General features: G+C 44.3%; 1 protein-coding gene across 1 annotated transcript in view; it reads left to right on the top strand.

The window, feature by feature from the left end:
- Positions 1–20,340, top strand: part of Trpm8 (transient receptor potential cation channel subfamily M member 8) — an 85,873-nt gene that overhangs the window by 27,500 nt on the left and 38,033 nt on the right. The window contains exons 8-15 of the mRNA XM_032899610.1: positions 704–771; positions 5,309–5,506; positions 9,416–9,518; positions 11,135–11,253; positions 15,961–16,251; positions 17,859–17,954; positions 18,846–18,975; positions 19,342–19,487. Coding sequence (XP_032755501.1) covers positions 704–771; positions 5,309–5,506; positions 9,416–9,518; positions 11,135–11,253; positions 15,961–16,251; positions 17,859–17,954; positions 18,846–18,975; positions 19,342–19,487 — 1,151 coding nt within the window. The remainder of the gene's footprint in view (positions 1–703; positions 772–5,308; positions 5,507–9,415; positions 9,519–11,134; positions 11,254–15,960; positions 16,252–17,858; positions 17,955–18,845; positions 18,976–19,341; positions 19,488–20,340) is intronic.

Raw genomic sequence — 20,340 nt, forward strand, 5'->3', positions numbered from 1 at the left:
GTGCAAGATTTTCCCTGATAAACCACAGGTGTCTTCCCTTCCTGTGGACTGAAGGGTGCTGAAGGGTGTCTTGTTTTGGAGAGAAGTTGCCCTGTGACTGAGTGACAGAGTGACTCACAGGACATTCTCAATTGTTTTCCCTAAAGAAGCTATTTATAGATGCACTAAACTCCACTGAAAGAATGCCTCATTATGCAAATTTGTCATCCACTTAAGAAAGCACAGAATTACACAAATGAGGAAGAGAATATGAGGAAACTTCAACCCACTGTAATCAAATCCACAAATGTTTTTAAAGATTTATTTATTTATTTTATGTATGACTACACTGTGGCTGTCTTCAGACACACCAGAAAAGAGCATCAGATCCCATTACAGATGGTTGTGAGTCACCATGTGGTTGCTGGGATTTGAACTCCAGACCGCTGGAAGAGCAGTCAGTGCTATCAACTGCTAAGCCATCTCTCCAGCCCCACAAATGTTAATGAAGCACCGACTTCAGCATTTTCAAAAGCGGCAACAAATTGCAACATTGTGTATGTCACACAGTTCTGGTGCACAGCAATTCATTCCCCAAGATCAAGGTCAAATTCAAGCAGCTATGACCCACGACTTGAGCTCTCAGAGCAGATGCTCCTCCCACCTCCTGCCACACCTTGTCCTTAAGATGGAGTCCAAACTCACTTTCTTCTTTGTTTTACAGATTCCAACTATGGTGGTAAGATCCCTATCGTGTGTTTTGCCCAGGGAGGTGGAAGAGAGACTTTGAAAGTGAGTTCTGGCTTGGTTTTCTGAAAGGCTGGTCTACAGATTACTCAATAGATGTACCCTCCCCCCAGTCTTTTGGCTTTATCTGATCTTTTAAAACTAAATTTACAGTTACTGTATAAAATAAAATATACTGTGAGCTTTTCATACATAGACATCCTGTACTCTTCTCACGCTCAGTCCACTACTCTCTCTCCCCATTTCTATAGTTTCTTTCCTTCTGCTACACAGTCTCTTCTCCCTTCATGGCAGGTGTGCGTGCGTGCGTGCGTGCGTGTGTGTGTGTGTGTGTGTGTGTGTGTGTTCTCTAGATTCTCCATACAAGAGGAAATATGATTGATTTTCTTATTTAACACTATTATCTACAGTGCCATCCATTTCCCTACAGATGACAAGGCTTCATTTATAGCTGACTAAAACTCCATTGTTATAGCCAACACTTTATCCATCCACCTATTGGGCGGATAGTCTGTCTGTGACTCTTAGCTATTGTGGACAGTTTCATAGTGAACGTGGGAGAACATGGGGGAGCTAGTGTCTCTCCTGTCAGCTGACTTAGATTCCTTTCTGGTGTATACTCATGAGTGGTAGGCTGGGTCTTATGGTTTTTCTATTTCTATTTTGAGGCACCTCTATGTTTATTCCCATAACCACTGAGCTAATTTAAATTCCAATCAGAAGCACATCAGGGTCACTTTTCCTTGGCACCCTCACCAGCATTTTCTTGCATTATTCCTTGATGCTAGTCAGTCTGATGGGGATGAGAGGGCCAAGAATGTTAAACGTAATTTTATAATTCTTTGGCCCTTGGTCGTTCTTGTTTTGAGGACCCATCTGTTGAATTTAGTTGCTCATTTGATGACTATATAATTTGGGGTTTTGATACTTGATTTTTGGCGTTTATAGATTCTAGATATTAATACCCTGTTAGCTGTAGGTAAGGCTGGCAAAGCTTGCTCTCCCGATTTGGTAGCTGTGTCTTCCCTCTGCGGACTGTTTTCTTCGCTGTGAAGTTTTCTTATTTCATGCAACTCCAGGTCTCAATCCCTACTGCTGTTTTCTGACCTGTTGGGATTCTTCCTGGAAGGTGCTTGCTTCTATATCTTGAAATGTTCTTCCTAGGTTCTTATGCCTTGGTTCAACGTTTCTGGTCATGTATTAAGGTCTCTGATCCATTTTTCTTTGATTTTGGTATAGGACGAGTGATAACCATCTATTCAGCTTAGTATGCTAATCTGTTTGGCAGTTTTTGTTGTTGTTGCTGTTTGTTTGTTTGTTTTAACTTTCAGGGCTTGGCATATGTCATTCTATGCTTTTCTGACTTGGTGTTTCCCCTGAGTCCTCTGATACCTCCAATGGGATTACTTTTGTGAATTGGCATCTTTTCCTGGAAACTTGAGATGGCGCTTTTTTGTGTTACCATTTTAACTATATTACATTGTGGAGAGATCCCCACCCCACCCCCGCCCCCTGCCATATGTATTTAAGTTCTAAAATACTTCTTGTGTTTGGATGGTCCTTCTATTCCCGACTGGACTTTTTGCTATAAATTCCACTGGATAGCTTTTCTGTGTTTTAAGCTTTAATTGCAGTTCCTTTTTCTCAGTGTTACAGATCTGGTCTCTTAATGATGTCCCGAATTCTTGAAAGCTATATTCATGACTTTCTTGACTTTGTCGCCTATATATACTATATGGAAGTATATATATACTCACTCTTTATGGAAGTGAGTAGGAAATATTTTCCCACCATGCGCCATTCCTTTACTGGACACAGGTTGCTCCTCAGCTGCAAAGAGTTGGGAGATGCATCTAGAATGGAATAAATAACTCCTGGGGATCCTGGACTCCATGTGCAGGAATCTCACTGCCAGGTGATGCTGCCAGCATGGAGTGCCTGAATGGTTCTGCACCTGTGACACTCAGGACCATGCTTTTGATGTTACTGTTGCACCTGCTACTGTTGCGCTAAATTCAGGCTTCTGGCTCCAAAGAGATGAGCATCAGCAAGACTGCATTGTAGTTAATGGATACAGAGTAGTTAATGGGCACATAGATACATTGTAGTTAATGCACAAATGAATACATTGTAGTTAATGGATACATTGTAGTTAATGGATACATTGTAGTTAATGGATACATTGTAGTTAATGAATGCATGGATACATTGCCTTACAGAGGGTTTTTTCTTTTTTGCTATAGGAATAAGATCTTCTATGAAAATAACAATAAACTCTTTTCTTAATTATTTCTATGCCCACCTCCCCCTTCCTGATTTTCGTTTAAAACTGGAGTTAGGATAAGCAGACCTGCACACCGTCACCTTCTCTGCCCCAGGAACTCAAGTGCAGCAGCGCAGTTTCCAGCCCTTGTTGGTAAAATGACCTGGAATCATAGATGAACACGCACTGTCTGTTCTTTTATGCATCAATGACCTTTCATTTATTAATTCAACAGATATTTATGAGATACCATAAGAGCCGCTATTGGGACTGCTGGGTTTTGCTTGTTTAGTTTAAAGCCATTCAGGAGCTTTTCAAAGAAAAATATTTTAAAAGAAATTTCAGGGAACAACGGAAATTGACCATTGTTTTATCAGTGTGAAATGGCCACCAGACAAATGCTGAAAAGGGAGCCACCTAAAGAGGGGGTGCAGAGGGGGCCTGGAATAGATGTCCCACTTAGGGCTGAGCGTTCTGCAGTCTGTCACTCTCCACTTTGCACAGTTGTGTTTCTCTGTGTTGATCATCATCTACTATAGAGAGAAGTTTCTCTGATACCGGTTGACCAGTGCACTAATCTGTGGGCGTGGTAATACGTCCCTGAATGTCAGTTCAGTTCTATGCCCACTTAGCAGAGTGGCAGTTATAGGTTCTCCCGCATGGCCTGAGTGTCTTGATACAGGTTCCTGATCCCATTAGGATCTGGGCATAGGTTTTATCTTGCAGAGTGAGCCTTAAATCCAATCAGAAAGAGATTGGTTTCTTCTATGACATTCATGCCTCTATTGTACCAGTGGGCATGTCTTGCCTGGCCAGTGGCTGTTGTAACTCACAGGATTCACAGCTGGGTAAGACTGAGGATTACTTTTCTACTCTGGAAGTGCATAGCACTTTCCTGCACTGACTTTCCTGACTTTCCTCAGTCAGTTGAGACGAGGTTTCCAGGTCAGTATTAGCTTGATTTCTCCGTGTTGTATGACTCACATCGCTGGTGTCTCATTACCATGTGACTCATGTGGATGAGCAATAGGCTCTTATTGTCAAGGATAATACCCTGTAGTGTTTGGGGAGTCTTTGGAACCTCACTGGCCAGCAACGCCCCAAAGGTAACCCATTCCTGGCCCTGGGTGGTAGTGATGATGATGGTGATGGTGGTGATGGTGGTGGTGGTGATATTGATGATGATGTGATGTCTCCAAGAGCCTTTGCTGCCCATTTATTGGTTGGAATGATGTGGGAGGAGCTCATGGAAGGCGTGGCCAGAATCAAAATGCATTGTGAGATATTCTCAAAGAACTAAAATAAATGAGAAAGAATAAAGAGAGTGGTGTCAGATAGTAGAGCTGGAAAGAGATCAGAGAGGAGGAGAGAGGTGAACTTGGAGATGGCTGCACGTCTTCTCTTTCTCTGAAACTTAAGACTTAGAAAAAAAAGATTTCTTGTCCTAGGGAGGAGGGAAAGGTAAGAAATCTGATCGAAGTTGAGGGAGGAAGTCTCTATCGCATTATCTACAAAGGTCTGTCCAGCTTGTACCCATCCCTCAGAAGCCAGAGCAGGAGAGCAGGCAGTGAACTAATACTGAACTAATGTTTCCTGGGCTCCTCGGTCCACCTCTTTTAGCTCCTACCCAACACTTCCCTATGTTCATCTCAAGCATAGACTCGGAGGCATGTGAACAGACCTCCAGCCTGTCCCCTCAAGCACCATAGCTCCATGCTATTGGCCTCACGGGCTGTGTTTTCTCTTTGGGAAGCATTCAGCCTGTAGAGAAAGGGACTTACAGGTTTTTCTGTGCCTGTATGTACATTAATCCCTTGATCTTGAAGTTAGGTGATGAAAATTCTGAGTCTCCTCTTTCAAGTTCTGAAGTTCTTGCAAAGAAAACATTGGTGTGAAAGGTGTTTGTCCAGAAAGTAATATTTCAAGAAACTTCTTGCAGTAAGTGGAGAGGGGAAGGAAGGAGTCAATGCATAAAACACGTGGCTAACTGTTTTTAAAATATTTTCAGGGCATTGATTATTTCTTTTGCATAAGTTATCAATAATAAGGGCATTTTCACAGCACCTCCCTATGGAAGAAGAACTATTACATTTTTATGGAATTCATCATTTTCTCAGGTTGTCAAATGGTTGGCTTGCTTTTCTGATTCATAAAGTCACTGCAGTTGGTTTGATTTTAATTTGAAATCAAAACCGTGATGGGAAAGGCAGTAAGAGGCATCAAAGCATCTAATTCACCCCCTTGATTGAGAACCTTGGGCCTGAGCTGGACGACGTTGATCACCTCAGTCTCATCTCTCTGTCCAACTCCCTCTCCTAGGCCATCAACACCTCCGTCAAAAGTAAGATCCCCTGTGTGGTGGTAGAAGGCTCGGGGCAGATTGCCGATGTGATTGCCAGCCTCGTGGAGGTAGAGGATGTTTTAACCTCTTCCATGATCAAAGAGAAGCTGGTACGGTTTTTACCCCGCACTGTGTCCCGGCTGCCTGAAGAGGAGATTGAGAGCTGGATCAAATGGGTGAGTTTGGGAGAAGTTTCTGGAGACTGGGTATGGGTAAGACAGGGTTCCTGGGGTGGAACGATGTTTAATGAACTTGATCTCAGCAGCAATGGTGAGTGTTTGGGTTTTCTTCATGACTTTGAGGCTGTTCTCTGGTCTATTCTAGGTGTCTTCTTTGGAAATTAAAATTTGGATGAGTTGTGTACTCTCCAATTAACTGTTCTCAAGAGATAAACTCAAGCTCTTTGCACAGCTTGTCTTTCTTTTGTGCCACAACACCAATGCACATGCCTCTGTGTTGGGTATATATTACAGATAGGGAGGAAAAGGGTCCCTAGAAATTCAGACTTTACCCAGAGTCGACATCTACTGAAGTCATCACTGGGGAAGAATTACCATCTAGACCCTACAGCCTTTGGTTGCTTTGGAACCTCTCATCTTTCTTAGCAGACTTGTGAGGAACGTTGACACACAGGAACACGAAGGCTTCTGTTGATAGCCTTAACAAAAACATTTGGATGTATTAATGTTGTACATTCTTACTGTTTGTTTCGTGACTGCTGTTCATGTGCAGCGACTGCCCGCTCAGCACATGAGAGAGCATCCCTTAATGTTGCCAGGTTCCCCCGTACCAGTTCAGACCACCAGAAATGGCTGTATGTGTTTGGATATCTTTTAGAAGCAAATGCTGCCACTTAAATTTTTCCTGTGAGGAAATACCAGGCTTCCAGCCCAAGGGTTATTTTCATCATAGAAGGTTGGGTTTAGTTACGTGAAGGATAATAATAACAATACGAATTTTAAAACTGGATTGTAGTCCCAGCAATATTTAGTATTTGTACTCAAGACATTAAATATGGCAAACTGAAGTCCTGAACGATAAAAGATTTTTTTCTTTGTGTTTTTTTTTCTTACAGTGTTACTTAATGTAAGCCTGGGCAGGCTGAATACTGACTGAAAGATGGCCTAAGTCAACCCAGCCTTCTGTGTTGCGAGGCACTCTTTGCTAATTCCCACAGAGTGGGGTCCTAGTGAGCTCCTTTAGTTTTATAGGAGAAGGTGGCTCACTCATGAGCTTGAGGGAATGGTGGGCTCTGAAGTGATCAGGGAATCCTTCCTAGTTAAGCCCATTGTCAAAAATTTAGAAATTTGGAGCCTGGAAATATGGCTGAATTTCATCCCCACAGCCAAGAGACAGAACCTGTGCTGGGCTGGGCCTTGCCTATTGATGGCTTGTGTGATCTCCCTACTTAGATATTGTGGGGTTTTTTGTTTCTGTTTGTTTGTTCCTCATCGTCATCCTTGTTGTTGCTGTGGCTGTTGTTTTTTAGATTCTCACCAAAAGGAAGCACTGGTGGTTTTGTATGTAAGAAAGTTCTTGCAGGGATTGTGTTTTGTCCTGTCCAAGTTTAGCACAAGAATCAGGCCAATGGAGATGAAGATTGAAATTTATGGAAGACTGAAGGCAAAATTGAACAAAGAGGCTGAGAGGCACCCGGCCAGAGGCATCCTTCCTTGTGCTGAGTCCTGAGTGCACTGTTGAGCCCACACATCCCAGTCAGTGTGTGACAAATGCTGGCCTCCTCCGATCACAGCATCACATTCGGCAAGCAACAGATACCAGGGAAGATAACCATACTAGGGAAGGTCAAACTCACCATCTACCCAGACATAATGAAGTGGCCAGAAATAATAATGGGATGGCCAGGAAGCTCATTCCTTGATATTGTATCCATGCGGAAGTAGATAGATAAGGAGAGAGTGCTTGCTGTCTGAAATGCTCGTACATCTTTACCTATTGCACACCTGAATGGCTTAACTCGAACAGGTAAACAGACAAGCATTAACCACTGGTGTGCCATACTGGCCTCCTCTCTCCATTTCCTGAGATAGGTGAAAATAATTCTGTGGCCAGTGCAAGAATACCCAGAGAGGAAGGAATAGAGAACTTCAGTTTGCCTCCTTAATGTGTGTCCATGCTAGTGGCGTTCCATTTTAAGTTGACACATGGAGTCTGGTTCCTGTCATATCGGAAGAATGAAAAGGTCCTACTGGTCGCTCCATTCTTTATGAGGGATTTTGAATTCTACTTCAAGAAAACTATTATAGCCAAATTCACCCTAAGCTAAATGTCAGGATAATTTTGCTGCCTTTGATTATATTATCATTCCTGTGATTCATATCTAATTTATATTCACATCTAATTAAATATATTTATTTCTAATCATGTCAACCAGAAGACATACATAAAAATGGAAATTACCCTGGCATTTTAACTGTGCATTCATATGGAGTTGTGCAATTGGAACAGATTTCCCAAAAGACCAACCTCAGAGTGGGATTATTAACTAGTAAATATGTAAATTAGTGAAATATATATGCAGTCTTCCAGTGTAGTCTTGAGTGACCTTGCTGGTCACATGGATGGCTGACTTCCAAAGCTGAACTCATGAACTCCATCTCTCCAAGAAATCCTTATACTTCTGTCCCTGGGAGCTCACCTTGTCCCCCAACGCTCCCTCACAGCTCCATAAAACTACTGTGAGCTCATCAAAATCTCAAGTTTCTATAGTATCTGAATATTAGCTGCGCTAAATACCATTTATTCAAACATAGTTAGAAGGTCCACGGGACCCTCTCTAGGGCTGTCACTGTGCTCTGTATCTGTGTTTGTTTTCTTTTCTCCCCCTTCTTATTACAAAATCAAAGATGTCTTATCCCAGTGGAACCTTAACCCATGGTGGCTTCTCCTTCCTCCTCTCCTGTACATTCTTTTTTCCTCCTCTCCCGAAGCCCACAAAACCTTAAATTCCACCTGTGTCTCTTCTGCCCAGATATTGACTGCCTGCATCTTTATTCACCAATCAGAAAAAACTTAGGTGCTTTTTCAAAGACTGTGTTTCAAAATTAAACACTACAGAAAAATCATGAAGGATAATATATTTGTCTCTTAAAAACAATAACGTAAGTTATTGATCTCTCTAGCATCGAGTCTTCTTGTTTGCCTTTGAATTATCCCTTTCTCTTGTCTCAGACTTTGTGATCAACCTCACTTAGAAGGTTTCCACGGTCCGGTCCTCTGTTTCCTGTTCTTCATTCTTTTACTTACCAGACAATTGGTATCTTTAGTGTGTCAGATTCTCTCTCTCTCTCTCTCTCTCTCTCTCTCTCTCTCTCTCTCTCTCTCTCTCTGTGTGTGTGTGTGTGTGTGTGTGTGTGTGTGTGTGTGTATGTGTGTCTGTCCATGAGTCCAGTCCCACCGCATTTAATTAGGGATGCCAGTATGAGCTTCACTGAAGGGTTACCCACTTGAGCCCAGGCAACTTTCTGCCATGGAGGATATGACTCGTCCTATTTACTACCTATAGCTCCCCAGGGAGGACGCCAGCTTTTATATGAGTGTCCTCGCCTATGATTATTTCATCTTTGTTCTTAATGACCACATATTGAAGACAACAGAGCTTTCTCCTTCCCTACATCAGCTGAACCCACAGCCTCTAACTTCTGAATTGTATGAATGACCCCCTGGCCACAACTACTGTGGTCAGAGTGCTCGTTATACAGGGACACACACATGCACACACACACACACATGCACACACACAAACATACAAACATACACATGTGCATATGTACACACATATGCACACATACATACACATGTACACACACACACACACACAGAGTAGGGAGAGATCACAGTAGCAGAAGGGAGATCTGTTAAGAAGAAAGACTTTAGAGGGAGCAGGAGGGAATGTAAGAGGATAATAGGGGGTTAGAATCAAAGTATATTATATACTTTGTGTGTGTGTGTGTGTGTGTGTGTGTGTGTGTATAAGAATGAGAAAGAATAGATTCATCAAGAAGTTTACCTTCACCATGCCTACGCTCAGTTGATTGACAATGCTCTTCACGATGTATTGCCAGCTCAAAGAAATTCTTGAGAGCTCCCACCTCCTCACAGTCATCAAGATGGAGGAGGCTGGAGACGAGATTGTGAGCAGCGCCATTTCCTACGCGCTCTACAAAGGTGAGTGCGGTCAGCTCCCCGAGAGTGCAGCTTTGGAAGAGGAAATAATTGTTATAAAGGCTTAACTTCCTCGGATGGATGTATTTCAAGAATAAGATGTTTTGTGTCACCAAAAGGCTGATCGAGCATGACCAAGGTACTCCACAAGCAGCTGTTTTTAACTGTGGTATAAAGTACGTTTGGAGTTGCAGGCTCCTTTAAAAATGTTGTAATGACTTTGTACTTCCAGGAGAGTGTGTGCACACATGCTTCACATGCACACATATTTATGTGCTACACACACACACACACACACACACACACACACACACACACACACACAAATAACAAGATTACGACTGACCTCTAGGAAGAACAAAGCTTAGCTGTCTTAGAACTCCATCAAAGTGAACCAGACACATACCTTCAATTTCAGCACCTAGGAGACAGAGGTGGGTAGATCTTCACGAGTTCAAGGCCAGCCTGACAGTGAGTTCCAGGAAAGCTAGAGGTGCACAATGAGGCCCTATCGCCAAAGGTATTCCGCCAAAATAGTATTGCCTGTAGCAAATAGATACTAGTAAAACCTTGCCTTTTAGGTAGAAATACCTTACCAATAAATGTAAAGTTACAATGAAAATCTGGGACCTCATGGGTGTAATTTAATCATTAGGAATTTATAAGAATATTATTGTGCTGGATAGAAGCTTATCAATATTGATATTTATTCCAATAGAATTAGGTCTATCTGGATACATCGATCTCAAAATTATCAACTCTGGAAATAGCCGTGTGTGCTGTATTAGCTACTTCTCTCATTTCTGATGCCAAATATCTGACAAAAGTAACACAAGGGAGGAGGACTCATTTTTAATTTTGGTTTCTAGGGATATAATCTACCATGGAGGTGACAGGCAGCTCTGTGGAGGTTGGAGCATATACCTAAGACTCCTCACCTCCTCATATCTGGATGGACTAGGAAGGAGATCTAGAGATAGTAGATGTAGAGATAGAGAGATAGAGAGATAGATAGATAGAGAGATAGATAGATAGAGAGAGAGATAGATAGATAGATAGATAGATAGATAGATAGATAGATAGATGAGAAGAAAGAGAGAGTGAGGAGAGAAGAGATTGGATTAGAAGTTTGGCCTCTAAGACCTACTTCCTGTGACCCACTTCCTCTAGTTAAGCCCTGTCCCCTAGACTTTCCACAGCCTCTCAGAACTGTTCCAGTAACTAGAGACCAAGGATTCAAGCACAGGAGCATGTGAGGAGCATTTCACACTCAAATTGTGACAAATACATTGTTGTGATACGGCTAATTATTTTGTAGATTTAGGTAGAGGATAAGTCAAATCTAACTTTTGGAACACTTATGGAGCCTCAATCTATAGAGACATGCCAATATATCCTAGTTACCCTGTATTCATACATAACGGAAAAGTATCATGATCTAAGTTGATCAGTATACACTCCAGGGCATACACAATGAGGATTAGAATGGTGACAGCAGAGACATGACAGTTTTGTTTGATTCCAGAACTTTGACAAGTGGCTCTGACAGCTGGATATAATAGCCCGGCTTCCTTACATGTGGCCCATTGGTTGTCCCTTTTCTTCCTCCCCACTTTCAGCCTTCAGCACTAATGAACAAGACAAGGACAACTGGAACGGACAGCTGAAGCTTCTGCTGGAGTGGAACCAACTGGACCTTGCCAGTGATGAGATCTTCACCAATGACCGCCGCTGGGAGGTAGCAGAAGCCTTGGGGGTTATTCCTGGGTTGGATGGACAATGGTCTCAAGAGGACATGCTCTGTGCCCAATGAGGTCATCAATCTGGACTCTTGTTAGTGACTGCCCTGGTCTATCAGTGTTGTCCAGCCTCACTTGATTGTAGGATGGGATAACGATGCTGACTTAGGTTTCTTGCAAACAGATAAATAGCCAATGGCTCTAATGTAGGCTATTCTTAATGTATGGCCCTGTCTGATGTGGAGCTGTCTGCTCTCAGGAGGGGAGGTGTGAAGGGATGGGGACTCTTGTGGGATTATCAGTCTTGCTTTGACTAAAAAGATCAAGACATCCACATTCTTTTGCCACCTCCTCACCCAGCCAAATTCTGGTAATAGATGTGTCAGGGATGAGATAGATGAGGGGTGAGTGGAACAACTTTGCTGAAGACACTCACCAGTGTCTTAGAGTGAGGTTCTTGGGATTCCCTGGGTCAAATTCCCATTGGGGTCAAATGAGCACATCCAATATGGAAGTTGCTCTGTGTGTACTTAAAAACTGTAGATTCTCAGAAGACCACATTTCTATCTTTTTTTCCATTTGATAAACATTTTAGGAACCCATTTATGGGCTTACATGCTTCTAAAGTTCAATCAGCCTTGGAAACTCTGTTCAGGAGGAACAATTGAGCCATCAAACAGAGATTTACAAGGGTACATCTTTGTGTTTGGCTTGTCTGAATTGGTTGACGTTATTAAGGGCAGCGAGGATAGATTTGATTTTACACGTGTGTGTGTGTGTGTGTGTGTGTATAAGACTTACATAACTCAATTTTCATCTTCAGTGGCCAGGTTAAGAAAACACTTTCAGACACATCGCTGTATCATCAGGACTTGACTTACATTAACATATGATCAATTTTAATGATGGTAGTAGAAATAGTAATGGCTCATGAATTTTTGAGTTATTCATCCCTTCCGCAAACATTGCGTGGTGTTTGGTCTTTGCACTGTAATGAACCCTATTACACCTCACAAGGCTTTGGTTAATGGAGGGAAAGGAGAAGTATAACTGCATGAATTAATTGATTCACAAATGAATCCCTCTGTGAGGACTGTTGAAATAAGGTCAGGTGGTAAATAAACAAACAGATATTTGTGAACATTAAACATTTAATTTTATTAACTCAGATGAAGGTGGTTAGGGGAAAGACATGGAGGTTAAGCATTTGAGTGCTGGAGTAGCCATCTGTGTGTCCTTGGACAAGGTCCTCAACTATGCTTGGTCAGTTCTCCAGCATAGTACCATGCTGGAGCCAACTCTTACTGGCTTGCAAAAGCTAGCTGCTAAATTTTCAGAAACTTATGGGGTTGGTCATTGAATATAGTCATTTTTCAAGATTGAATCATACAACTTTATAATTTGAAGAAATCCTGTGAGAATCAAAAATAAGGCGTAATCAAGGCTACTAACTTCAAGGACGGTAGGATAGCTCATTGGGCTAGGACATTTATTCTGCAAGCATGAAGCCCTGAGTTTGAATCACTGGCAGTCACATCAAGATCTGCGAATGTGTGTGTGTGTGTGTGTGTGTGTGTGTGTGTGTGTGTGTGTGTGTGTGTGTAAAATGTCAGCATCGAGGGATGGAGATTGATGGCTCCTAAGAGCTCACTGGCTACAGAAGCTAGTCTAAGAGGCCAACTTCATGTTTAGTTAGAGGTCCAGCCTCTGGGCAATAAGGAGGCAAGTGAGAGAGGAAGAGATGTGATGTCTTGTTCTGGCCTTTTCACAAACACACCCAGGGGTACACATCTGCACACATACATACCTGTGCACACATACTTGCACACACACACAGACACACACACACCTGAACACACATACTTGCACACACACCTGTACACATTCCCGCACACACACACACCTGCATATACTTACATGCACACACATACATACATACCTGCACACACACCTGCATATATGTATGCACACACACCTGCACACACACACACACACACACACACACATCTATACCACACACATACAATGCCTCCCTACCACTCATGACTTTCTGTGTATTTTAGAAATTATGTTGGGGGGGTACTTCTGCTGCTACTGTCTAGGACCCTCACTAATGTAGAACCCGCTGTCTAGTGTGGGCTCACCAGTGTAGGACCCTGTCTATAGTAGGACCTTCCAGATCTGTTTCTGGTTCTGCGTTCAGAGGTGTCACAGTAGCAGCTAAAACTCACCACGGCAGGAATGTGTGCATCACAGGACTCAGCAGACACAGCATGAGGGTGTGTGTTTCTCTCAGAGCTATTGCTAAAGATTTGTCAGGCTTGCCTGAAAATGCAGACTAGCTGTAACACCTTTCACCTTGTGATATTATACTGATTAAATGAGAAGGTTCTAAAGGACTTAGAACACTGGCTTACTAAGATCTATACTGTTACCCTCTTAAAAGGAAATTTAAAAATGACATCATTCAGTGCTTTAAAACACACGTAGCAGTTTCCAAGCCACTCACAGCAACCTACAGCAGAGATGATCTCGTTTTGTTGACAAGTGAGTCAGAGCACCATAGATGTTATGGGATGGGGGCTCCTGGTGGTGTCTGGGGGTGCCGCTCTGAGCTTGAATCTCTGAAAGAGCATGACCTGGGTTATCTCACTTGTGTTTGCTGAGCAGAACAAAACAAACTGAGGCTCTGGGACAAAAATCTTGTGTGTGTGTGTGTGTGTGTGTGTGTGTGTGTGTGTGTGCGCGCGCGCGAATGTGTGCGAGGCCTTTCCTTTCCTGTACACAAGTGATTCTCAGGGTGGTCCCAGGACCAGTGACAGTATAACCCAGAAACTCGTTAGTGGTGTAAACCACTATGTTCCATCTCAAGCTTGCTGAGTTAGAAGCAAGGTTGATTGCCAGCAGTGTGCTGTAGCAAGTCCCCGTGTTTGAGAACCACTGCCCCGTGCTGTCTAGTGTGGGGCCAATGGGAAGGTGCACACACTCTAGAACCCAATGCAAGACAGTAGGTGTAACGGACGTGTGCTTTGAGGACAGTGATGAAAATGTAGATACCACTCTCCCCAGATGAACCTCTTAGCCTGCTGATCCCAGAGAAATCTAAAGATGGGGATCCCAGAAGGGGACAGGAACTGCACAGAAATGCAACAGAGCCAGCTAACCTGGGCCCTTGGGGCTCTCAGAGTCTGAACCACCAACCAAAGAACACACATAGGCTGGACCTCAGCCTCCCCGCTCATAGGTAGAGGTGCAGCTTGACCTGCATGTGGACCCTGAGTAACTGGAATGGGGGCTATCCCCAAAGCTGTTGCCTGTACTTGGGATACGTTCTACTAGCTGGGCTGCCTTGTCTGGCCTCAGTGGGAGAGGAAGCACCCAGTCTCACAGGGACTTGAAGTGCCAGGGGGAGGGAGCCTGGGGGAAGAGGAATACCCAGGGGGACTCCACCACTCAAAGGAGAAGAGGAGGGAGATGGGGGAAGGATCGTGGGAGGGGATGACTGGGAAGGGGCCAGTGAGCAGGGTGCAAAGTGAAGTAAAAATATAATAATAAATGACGATGATGATGATGATGATGATGATGATGAGTCCCTTAACAATTTCCCCTAGGCAATATGTGAATTTCAGTAAGCAGAATTAGGCAGATATGGAAGCAGCAATACTTCCTTTACAGTGGGAGGTCAGACGGGGACCGAGGGAGTGAAGGAGGCTGCTGTTGGTGAGAACTCATGGGTTCAATGGGTGCCAGAGGGCCTGGGTTCCTGGGAATAGATGCCCTGGGCTTCTTCTGGAGGTGTCTCTGTTGTCAGACCTCGTACCATCCATGTTTAATGCTTAAAATAAAATCTTGATGATCCTTTGGATCTGTGAGTGTTGACAATGAAACCAACCTGTAATAAATATCATGGCAGCCGTATAATACACCTAAGAGGTGACACAGAGCAAACCTACTGGGTTGAGGCTAAAAGCGAGCATTGCTCTTAAGGAAAACTAGACATCATGGCTTCTGCCTGTAACCTCAGCCTTCGGGAGGCTGATGCAGGAGGATTGCCATGAGTCCAAAGCCAGCATGGATTATGTGGTGAGTTTCAGGCCAGACTGGGCTACCAAGCTAAGACCCTGTCTAAAAATAAATAAAAATAAAAAGTATTCTTGGGAAGCTCAGTGGGACCATTTTACCAGACACTCAGGATACATTGACACAGGTAGCCAACATCTACTGTCCCAGTGACTTGTTCTTGTGTCACCCCAGATCTCCGCTAGACAATATGCAGCTTGGGTTCCATTTTGGCCATTGTCTGAGAACTCTGTCACTGCAGGGAAGGCTAGAGTTTCCCTAGGAAGGGCGGCAGAGTCCATGGAACAGCCAGCCAGCAGTGACAGCTGGTTCACAGTGTGTAGACTTCCATTGGTGGCTTCTCCTCCCTGATGCTCTTTCTGCCAGAGTCGGTTCCTGCCCCATGTCATGCTTAAGTGGACACGCTATCTCCTCGCATGTACATTCACACTCAAAGTACATCCCCACATTCGAAGGCTCCACTCGGCTGCTTTCCCACCCGGAGTCTGAAAAGATGAGTTCTATTGTCAGAGCAGGGTAGAGAGAGACGCTGAAGATGCTAGGACTTTGTGGCGGGGATGCAGACACACTTTGTGTTTTCTTTACTGGCCTTGTGGTATGAGCTCTCTCCTGCTTTTTCTCTCTAGTCTGCCGACCTTCAGGAAGTCATGTTCACGGCCCTCATAAAGGACAGGCCCAAGTTTGTCCGCCTCTTCCTGGAGAATGGCCTGAACCTGCAGAAGTTCCTCACCAATGAAGTCCTCACGGAGCTCTTCTCCACCCACTTCAGCACCCTAGTGTACCGGAACCTGCAGATCGCCAAGAACTCCTACAACGATGCACTCCTCACCTTTGTCTGGAAGTTGGTGGCAAACTTCCGTAGAAGCTTCTGGAAAGAGGACAGAAGCAGCAGGGAGGACTTGGATGTGGAACTCCATGTAAGTAACAATGAGGTTATCTATTTGAATTCAGTTCTCTGCCTCCATCTTTTCTGTTCCCAGAATTCAGTTCTCTGCCTCCATCTTTCCTATTCCCAGAATTCAGTTCTCTGCCTCCATCTTTCCTATACCCAGAATTCAGTTCTCTGCCTCCATCTTTCCTGTTCCCAGAATTCAGTTCTCTGCCTCCATCTTTCCTATTCCCAGAATTCAGTTCTCTGCCTCCATCTTTCCTATACCCAGAATTCAGTTCTCTGCTTCCATCTTTCCTGTTCGCTTCCCCATGGCCATAAAGCAGCTAGAAGGGTGTTATGCATTTTTCTTTACTGTCTTTCCTAAAAAATTAGAGGCACCAGGAAAGTTTCCTGATGTCTTGCTCTAGTCCCTGACTGTGGTTTAGCTACATCATTTCCAGATCGCAAGGCTTATGTGACACACTTTCTAAGGCTGTTTGATGGGGACAGGGACTAGCAGATGGCGTCCTGCTCATATGTCAGCCTGTTTACAAAAATAGCTCCCTGATGCGCAGGTGAGAGAGAGAAGGACTGCCAGTAATTCTTCTGTGAAGAAATGGAGTAGTAGACATTTCCGTTAGAGATGTGAATCCCCCCGAGATTCCTTTTTTAGCCCAGGTGGGTCTGGTTCCACCAACAGCAATTATTATCAACATTAGCTCTGGTTGGAGTCCAGCGCTGTGTGAGTGCCCCAGTTTCTCCTCACTTAGAGGAGACGGCTCAGAGGCATAGTGAAGTGAGTCTCTGCTCATACACCATGGCCACCTGCTTGGTGGTGTGCCTCCTAGTGGCCTCTTTCTTTTTTGACTTCGTTTCGTCACCCCCTTAAATAAAACACTTTCTCAAATTCTTATCTCAAGAGTTCTCCTGGGGGAACTCAAACTGATTGTTATGATGTGTAACTCTGAGATTTTTAAGTGTGTGTGCGTGTGTGTGTGTGTGTATTGTGCAAATGAAAAAAATCTCAGTGTGTGGCTGAATTGAAAGTGTAGCTCTTCTATTTGCCGTTCATTTATGTTAAATTTTTGAAGCACAGCACACACCTGGGTCTCATATGTGCAGTTTTGAGTTTGGTGAAGTCAACACGGGAGCTGAAGGACACACCCAGCCACTTCCGGTCTGAAAATGTTCCTTGGGAGATAGGGAATCTTAAATATGAACTACGACTGCAGCCTTTGAATAGCAGCCCTAAGAAGTCAGCACATTTTAACATGGCGACCATTGGACAGAAGCCACAGGAAGGCTAGATTTAATCTGAACGCTTTTATCCCCTAGCTGAGAAACTGATCCACAAGATGGAGAGGAACGGCGTTCTCCATGGCGCGGCCGGTCATTCAGTCTTTAAAATGCTCACAGCAATCTCCCCCGTCACCGCTTCCCGCACAGCTGTACTTTGTCTTTTATGATAGATGAAAGATTTTCCGTCAAATCACGCCACCTGCTGAGAGCTGCCCAGAGCCATGGGAATCAGACCACAGAGGTCTCCAAAGACAGTTTCTCAGGCTTCCTGACCACCCCATTTCGCTGTTAGAATGCTGTACCTAAACTAGGTTACATTTGCATGTGGTGACCCGATGTTCTGACCCCTGGCAGGATGCATCTCTCACCACCCGCCACCCCCTGCAGGCTCTTTTCATCTGGGCCATTCTTCAGAACAAGAAGGAGCTCTCCAAGGTCATCTGGGAGCAGGTAAACGTCCACACTGAATTGGGGCCAAATACATGCTATGTTATACGAGTCTGGTCTAACCTATACTCATATGCCTAAGTTAGAATTTGGGGCATCTGATGCCCAGGACCATGGCCGTGCCCCCCGTTTGCATGTCCTTGGGGGTGCCCTAGGATGGGCGATCCCCAGAAAGGATTCGTGTAAGGGTCCTCTAGCACACTCCTGCCCCCCAGGTGTCTGTGCACAATTTTTCCCCCAAGTATAAGAAGTGTATTGAAGCTTTACTTAAGAAATTAGTTTCTAAGTCCTTACTTCACTTGCACAAGGCCTTAGGTTTGACCCTCAGCGCTGAATAATAAGAAGATCAAAATAAAAATAATAATTTCTAGCTTTATTCCATTAGGGATCAGGAGGTGGGAGGACCTGTAAGAATTATGTTTTGAAATATTTATTGAGAATTTTCTAGGCAGTTTGCTACCCCACTGTTTCTTTAAGTGATTCTGTGGGCACCTCTGCTTCTGTCTCCACTTCTGCCCTTGGCTGATGGACTCACACAGCCTTAGTGAGATGGCTCAGGCCTTCCGGTGTTCCTGTTCTCTTTCTCCCCGTGTCCTGGTTGTTACAGGATGACACTGTTAAGATAGTGGGTCAGCCAGGCTTCCTTCTGTCAGAGGCTTAATACCTTGCGATATTTCTCCAGTATTTTCTTTTTATATGCTGACTCCACGTACGAGACCATGAAGAGTTAGCTTGTTGAGGTCCGAGTCTGCTCCCAGCTCATTACAGACTCAACTGTGAATAGTTAGACTTTGCCATTTCTTGCTTGTCTATACTTTTCAAAAGTTAACGTTGATGTTAGCACCTCAAGGGATTGCGAATTAACCAACATCTTCCCGCCCTGCCCCCCAAAAGACCAAAGGCTGTACTCTGGCCGCCTTGGGGGCCAGCAAACTTCTGAAGACCCTGGCCAAAGTTAAGAATGATATCAACGCGGCTGGGGAATCCGAGGAACTGGCTAATGAGTACGAGACCCGAGCAGTGGGTGAGTGCACTGCAGTGTATGCCAAGAAGATATCGAGCCTAGAAGGCTTGGGGGGTAGGAGGTGGGGAGTGGGAGGGGCTGTTTTAGGTAAGGAGAGGTAGAGGATCTGAGAGGGGAGGGGGCTTGCCAGATGTTAAAGGCAGGTGGGTTCCATAAGCATTTAACAACACCCTCTGCATTAACGGGCCCCACCGACTATGTGTGTCTAAAGAGCAAGCCATGTAGTAAGGCTCCCATTTGGACGGCTTTCTGGTGCCTCTGTGTGCCTGAATCCTCATGCCCGATCTGATCAGGTTTGACTGGGGATAGGCAGGTCACATCTCTATCTGCCCGCTGAGCCCAGCTCTCTCCTCCCTGGTGACACAGAGTTGTTCACTGAGTGTTACAGCAGTGATGAGGACTTGGCAGAACAGCTCCTGGTCTACTCTTGTGAAGCCTGGGGTGGGAGCAACTGTCTGGAGCTGGCGGTGGAGGCTACGGACCAGCATTTCATTGCTCAGCCTGGGGTCCAGGTAAGAAAAAGCCAGGCCCTGAAAAATGTACCCAGGAATGGGCTACCAGGAAATGGGCATTAAGAAAACGACATTAAAAGTTTATTTTGTTCATCCTGGATAAAAACACATTGAGGGAGTGCCTGGGTGACAATGTGAAAGATGGTGACACATTAGCTTCTGTGGAAATGCTTACCTCAAGAGATGGTACAGGAGTGCACCAGTCAACTTTCCATCACTGTGGTAAAATGCCTGAGGTGGTCAACATGTGAAGAGGGAAGGTTTATTTTAGCTCACAGTGTTTGGAGGTTTTAGTTTATGGTTGGTTGTGTCCATTGCTTCTGGGTTCATGACGAGGCAGGACATTGTGGCCAGCACATGCAGTACAGGTAGACACTTACCTCATGACGGCCAGGAAGCAAACGTGAGAAAGAGGAGGAACCAAATTCTCTTCAACGGTGTAACCCGAGATGATCTAAAACCTTCCCCTAGGCTTCAACCTCTTAAAGACTGCAGAACCTTCCAAAGGGTCATACTGGAAACTATGTTTTTAGAGTATGGACCTTTGGAAAATGTTTAAGACCCAAACCACAGTGTGTTGTCCAGCTTTAAAAGTCAGCTTGATATACTGTAGGATACACGTAGGAAGAGACTCACAGAAGGATTGCCTAGATCACTTGTCTAGTTCAGTGTGTTTGTGGGCCGTTTGACTGCCTTGGTTGCCTTGGTTGGTGCAAGAAGACTCAGCCCACTATGCGTGGAGCTATTCCCTAGTTTTGGACCCTCTACTATATAATAGTAGAGAAAGGTGAGCTGAACACAAAGCATGAATTCCCCTCTCTGCTTTTGATTGAGGATGTGATATAACTTGTTG

The sequence above is a fragment of the Rattus rattus genome, chromosome 4, assembly GCF_011064425.1.
Source record: "Rattus rattus isolate New Zealand chromosome 4, Rrattus_CSIRO_v1, whole genome shotgun sequence".
In the NCBI taxonomy this organism is placed as follows: Eukaryota; Metazoa; Chordata; class Mammalia; order Rodentia; family Muridae; genus Rattus; species Rattus rattus.